Source organism: Erithacus rubecula (genome assembly GCF_903797595.1).
Source record: "Erithacus rubecula genome assembly, chromosome: 16".
Classification (NCBI taxonomy): domain Eukaryota; kingdom Metazoa; phylum Chordata; class Aves; order Passeriformes; family Muscicapidae; genus Erithacus; species Erithacus rubecula.
In genome coordinates, this window is record NC_136668.1 from 8,725,311 (window position 1) to 8,731,320 (window position 6,010).

At 47.6% G+C, this 6,010-nt stretch overlaps 1 protein-coding gene across 2 annotated transcripts; it reads left to right on the forward strand.

Moving 5' to 3' along the window:
• The first annotated feature begins 1,657 nt into the window (after positions 1-1,657).
• On the forward strand, positions 1,658-5,009 carry TXNDC15 (thioredoxin domain containing 15). 2 transcript variants are annotated; one of them, XM_079319689.1, is made up of 6 exons: positions 1,658-1,662; positions 1,866-1,924; positions 2,011-2,381; positions 2,897-3,060; positions 3,258-3,388; positions 4,133-5,009. In XM_079319689.1, the coding sequence occupies exons 2-6, from the start codon at positions 1,873-1,875 to the stop codon at positions 4,327-4,329; spliced, it is 915 nt and encodes a 304-aa protein (XP_079175815.1). In that variant the 5' UTR covers positions 1,658-1,662; positions 1,866-1,872; the 3' UTR covers positions 4,330-5,009. The 2 variants fall into 2 exon arrangements, with proteins under 2 accessions (XP_079175815.1, XP_079175814.1); XM_079319688.1 differs by lacking the exon at positions 1,658-1,662 and having other exon boundaries at positions 1,752-1,924.
• Positions 5,010-6,010: the final 1,001 nt, after the last annotated feature.

The window sequence follows — 6,010 nt, forward strand, 5'->3', positions numbered from 1 at the left end:
GCTTTGGTACCTCCTCGGTGTGAGCTCTTCATGTAGCACAAAGAGTACCATGTGAATTACTCGTGTCATACCTGTTAAACATGGATTACTTACAGTCACCATTAAAAACCTTTACCATTTTGATTTGTGTCATGGCAGGAAGGAGATTATGTTAGGATTAAATTCACAGTAAGAAATTGTTTTCCTGTTGAAAATGCTGTTTTGACTAAACTCAAACATAAGAAAGGGGAATGGGGCAGCTTGCTCTTTGCGAGTCTGCACCAGTTTAGATTCCCTTTGTGCTTTTCCTTTCAGGCTCACTCTGTAGCAGTCGATCTAATTAAATGTTTTCCCTCTATGTGCAAACCTCACGTTTTCTATTTTTAGACTATTATGTCCTCATTATTAGTGCTTTTGCAAATTGGACTTGGAAAGAAAAAGCTTCAAGTGAGAAAATGTGCACTGTAAGAAATGACACAGTTGGAGAAGTACACCTGAGTGAAAACAAAGCAAAAAATACAATTTATGTAATAAATTATCTCCGTCTTCATTTATACACATGTACTTGATTTTTCCTGCCCTTTTTCAGTGTGCATGGTTCGTGCTCCCCTAGGTCAAAAATATCAGGCTTTGACACATGCAGAATTTTGGCAACATCTCATTGCACTGCTGGCAGTTTTAAGGAAGCATGTTAAAAAATATATCAGCACTTGCAGTAATGTGTTGTCAAAATGCCACAAATAGTCTTGAAGCTTCACCATTAGACTGAAATAAAGTAAAAACTAATTCTTCAACAGGAAAAATGTAATTTCCTAAAAAGGAATTTGGGAGTATTTACCTTGTTTTTCTGCTTGGGAGCTTCGGTTGGTAAGTTCTGTGGACAATAACTCTTCTTTTTAGTTTTAAAACTACGGCTTTAGTTTGCCGCATTTTCCCTACTGGGGGGGGAAATGTGCCTGCTCTAGGTTGAGGCACAGTTAGTGTGCAAATAACTCCCAAACGTGACCGTGCTTTCCTAAGGAGGGTGGAAATAGGCAAATCCTTCGCCAGAACTGGCTGGTACCAGAACCGGCTTTGGGATGGTTACAGGCTGCGTTATGTCACCGCTCAGTCACAGCAGCCTGCCGAAGCCATGCGATGGTGGCACTTGCGTCTTTGCAAGCATTTCCGACCTGAACTGGTTTAAATCACCAGCGAAATGCCTCCGGCAGCATCAGCACCCGACACCGGCCCGGGCAGCGGCTCCGGGCGCACCGTGCGGGCTCAGCCCTGCAAGGCGCGGCCACAGAATCACAGGATGCTTTGGGCCGGGCCGGACCTTAAAGAACATCTTGTTCCACAGCCTGCCATGGGCAGGGACACCTCGCACTGTCCCAGGTGGCTCCAAGCCCCGTCCAAACTGGCCTTGCACAATCCAGGGATGGGGCAGACACAGCTTCTCTGGGCACCCTGTGCCAGGGCCTCACCATCCTCACGGTACATTTTAATCTAATTTTAATAAAGATTTTTTCCTAATATCTAATCTAAACCATTCGCCCTTGTCCTGTCACAACATGCGCTTGTATATAGTCTTGTCCCATCCTTCCTGTAAATTCCCTTCAGGTACTGGGAGGCCGTAATTGGGTGACCCGAAGCCTGATCTCCAGACTGAACATTCCCAATTCAGAGTTCAGCGGGGCCGCGAGCAGACTCGGTTAAAGCCATCCGCTTAGTACCCAACACAGCAGGGCTGAGCCCGGCGCCGCGCAGGCCCGTCCCACCACGGCCGCGCTGCCGGCCGAGGGCTCTTCCCACGGAAACGCGGGCGGCGGCGGAACGGGAAGCGCCCCGGGGATCCGGCGGAAGCGCTCGTTGTCCGGGGAGACGCGGCGGCGGCGCCGGGCCGCGGTGAGGATGCGGCGGCTGCTGTTGGCGCTGGCCTGGCTCGGTGCGGCCCTTCCCGCAGGTGCGGCCGGGGGGCTCTGGCGGCGCGGGCGCGGAGCGGGCGGGGCGCGGAGCTGACACCGCCTTGCGTCCCTCTCTGTCCCGCAGGGGCGGCGGCGGAGCGCAGCGCGGGCGGCGCCGAGCCGGTGCGGTACCGCACGGCCGAGATGGCGGACGCGATGCTGGGCAGCGGGGCCCTGCCCGAGCAGCCCGTGCTGCTGTCGGCGGTGCCGGCCGAGGCCAGCGGCGGCCCGGCGGGGGATTGCGATGGGGCGGCCGCGGGCGAGGCGTGCGGGCCGGCGGGGAGCGGCCCCGCGGCCGCCCAGGCCCGGGAGCAGCCCGTGCTGGAGCCCGTGCTGCCCGCGCCCGCCGAGGAGCAGAACGGCACCGACGGCGCCAAGGCTCCCAAGGTGAACTGCGAGGAGCGGAACACGACGGGCATCGAGCGCTTCTCGCTGCAGATCCTGAACGTGTCCCAGGTACGCGGATGGCCGCTCGCTGCCCGGTGGTGGTGTGAACGCTCAGGCTGCCCGGCCAGCCTGCTGCTTGCAGCGCTTGACCTAGTGAATTTTCCTGTGTAACGCCCTCAGTTCTACCGAAGAAAAAATAGGACAAGGAGGCTTTTTGGGCCATTCTGAGCAGGAAAATAAATGGAGTTACAGCTTGCTTCATCTGCCTCTGTTTGTTATCTGTGTGCCTGCAGGGTACTGCCAGCTCTCCTGCTCTTTGGACTGGTCTTTCTCTTGGAAATCGTTAATGGCAGTTAGTGCCAGCTCATTTCTTGTAACAGTTATGTGTATGTATGTTTTTAAGTAATAAACTTCTAAAACTACCTTTAGAAAATGTTATATACAATTCTCTACCTGTTTCAAAAGGTGCAGCTGTTTGATCAGTATTGCCAAGTATCTAATGGATTGCTGAATGCTGCATCCCTACACAGGATTTACCTCTTAAAGATGTAATTGTGCATGTTTGTTCTTGTGCTTTCTCCAAGGACCTGATGGAGTTCCTGAACCCAAACAGCAGTGACTGTACATTGGTGCTGTTCTACACACCGTGGTGCCGCTTCTCTGCCAGCCTGGCACCTCATTTTAACTCTTTGCCCCGAGCATTTCCAACTCTTCGCTTCCTGGCATTGGATGCATCCCAGCACAGCAGGTAACTCACACTCCCTATGCTCTAGCTGCAGTTTATTTCTATTAACTTTCAGTTTTAAAAACAGGAGTGGCTTTATTTATTTGTTTATTTTATTTTTACAGTTTTACTTAGTGAAACTGACACTTTTGGTATTGTGACTGTCTTTATTTCTTGCCCCAGATTTGATTTCCTTCATGCTTTGTTTTTTCTTTATGTAGTTTATCAACTAGATTTGGAACTGTGGCTGTACCAAATATCCTCCTTTTCCAAGGTGCCAAACCTATGGCTAGATTTAATCATACAGACAGAACACTGGAAACCCTGAAAGACTTCATCTTTAACCAGACAGGTGTGTAAATCGGACCTGGTTTGTCAATGGGAAGAACAGGCTGGCTTTAAGGTCCAGATTTGGCTTTCCTATCCCTGGGTGTGTTCTTAAAATTAATGTTATAAAGACCCTGAGAGGACCCAGCAGAGGTTCACTTAGTCACTTGTTGCCATGAGCTGGATTTCAGCCTGTGCTGAGAGCAGAAACTCAGTTCCTTGGGCTGAGAAGAGGAGGAACAGTGGGTAGCAAGAGAAGCTGCCAGAAGAATGGAGCATATCTTCCTGCCCAAAGATTTAATTGAGAATGAAATAAATTAAACTCGCTTTAAATTATTAAATTAAATTAATATATTAAATAAGTCAATTAAACTCTCTTTAGCTAACTCTCTTCTAATCCACACTGAAGTGCTGTGTGGGTCTGCATTTCCAGAAATGCACAAAAATGAGGTTCCTGAAAAGACTCTAAATCAAATTTCCATGTGCTGAAAAACCCTTACAACTTATCCAAGGCTGTGCTGTGAGAGGACAGAACAAGCCTTCTCCTGTTGTACAAATACACACAAAAATCACTAAGTTTTTATATAAGTAAATCAGGTATATGTTTTATATAAGTAAATAGATATATGTTAGTGTACATAATATATATGTTAAAATTACAAAATTTTAAGCCTACCTGTGTTTGAGCCTTAGTCTGAGAGCAGGAACAAAGCTCCAGATAGAACTAGCTTCTCAATTTAGCGATTCTGATGTTGTGCTTTGTTTTTAGGGATAGAAGCCAAAAGCAATGTGGCTGTGACAGAGGAAGACTGGGAAGGGCCCCTGCCAAGTGTTCTGACGAAGGGCATAGACTGGCTGCTGCTGTTCTCTGTGCTCTTCCTGGCTGGCTTTGTCATGTACGCCACCGTCCGCACCGAGAGCATCCGCTGGCTCATCCCGGGACAGGAGCACGAGCACCAGGAATAGCCTCTGATCTTCAAACAGGGACAACATCCTCCACTTATTGGTAAAGTGGGAATTTCTATGGACTAGAGGTACCTAAGAATGAACTGTTGAATCTGTTGGGTGTAATTTATAATAATGAGTAGAAATTGGCTTTATTTATCCACTGCTGAATCTGTAACAAGCACGTTTGTGGCGATTACAATGGTAAGTAAACAAGTACGAAAAAACATGAACTAAAATTTTTATTAAGCTGCTCTGATTGATTTCTTTTGAATGGAATTTGATGTAATTAGTGGTACAGTTCTAATTTGTAGATCAGGGAAGATTTTTCCAGCACACTGGTCTGTATGTGCTATGTACATGCTTGCTTGCGTGGCACTGCAAGAAAAACACTGGTGAGGGGAGGTGTTGATACATTGGTTTCCCTTTCCATAAAATGAACTATGAAGATGTTTGAAATGATATTTCACTCCCATGGAAGTGACTGTTCCCACCTCTGGCACTGGAGTTCAGTGCTGGTTTTCTCATTTACTTTGCTCTGAGTTTTGACTTATTGGCAGTTCTTTATGAGATTTAGAGTCACTTCCCAAGCTCACCTCACTATTTCTGTGTGTGTATATAACTTATTTACCACATTTCTGTTGGATGAAATTGTATTAATTGTCCTTTATGAAAAACAATAAATCAGGTTTTCAGTGTAATCTTTTAAGTCTCTTTCTTTCAGAAGTAAAAACTACTGAACTACCGCTCACCTGCCTAAATTAGCAAGACCAGTCTTGATGTTTATTTAAATTTCTAGTACCATGTTTGCTAGTTCCACACTCTCCACTTGAGGCTACATAAAGAAGTCATGGCTCTTTTTAGTTAGAATTAGTATGGAGGGCTTTGGATAAGGTATGGACTGGTATGTTGTGTGGGGTTTGAATTATGTGATTGCATAGCATTTGTCATGGTGGAGGCTTGCCAGAGTACCCTCATAGGGTGCTTTAGACAGCAAATTAAACTAAGATTAAAAAAAGGCAGCGTTAAAACTTATTGTTTGATAGATAGCTCATATCCCTGCAACATAATTCTTCACGTATTTCCCTGCTGGCTCTATATTTTCCTCTGGAAACCAGAGGTGGTGTATATCTGTATTCAAAAAGGAAACTGCACTGGAAAAACTTTGTTGTGACTGAAGATAAAGCTAGGATGGATGTTATTAATAAAGATTGTGAACGATAAATTCGAGCATTCTTGCCTCTGCCATCCAGTTCGAGAAGCCCAGGGCTGGATTGTCCCTGGTGCTCAAGTCTGCACCGCTAAAAGAAGCGGGGATGTGTTTACAAACAGAACGGGGCTGTTTCAGTGCGGTCCCGCGGGGTGGAAATGACACCTGCGTGCTCACTGCGGGATAGATTCCACCCACGGCAGCTCCGCCCGGCCGCCCTCCTCCGGGGTAGGTGCCACAAATCATGGAATCATCAAGGTTAGAAGAGACCTTTCAGTCCGTCCAGTCCAACCCTCCACCAGCACCGCCACTGTAACCCCTAACCCGCATCACCAGCGCCGGATCCGGGCGCCTCTTAAACCCCCCAGGGCGCCCCCCGCTCCCTGAGCAGCCGGTGCAGAGCCGACAGTGAAAAGGTTTTTATTAATATCTGATCTGACTCCTCCCATCCCAGCTTTGGCCGAGTTCTGGAGCCCTCGCCGCGGGCACGGC

Excerpts from the sequence above, each read along its gene's own strand:
- TXNDC15 (XM_079319689.1), top strand. The coding sequence starts at position 1,873 with ATGCGGCGGCTGCTGTTGGCGCTGGCCTGGCTCGGTGCGGCCCTTCCC. Across the intron at positions 1,925-2,010 it reads CGGTGCGGCCCTTCCCGCAG|GGGCGGCGGCGGAGCGCAGC; the intron begins GTGCGGCCGGGG and ends TCTGTCCCGCAG. Across the intron at positions 3,061-3,257 it reads GATGCATCCCAGCACAGCAG|TTTATCAACTAGATTTGGAA; the intron begins GTAACTCACACT and ends TTCTTTATGTAG.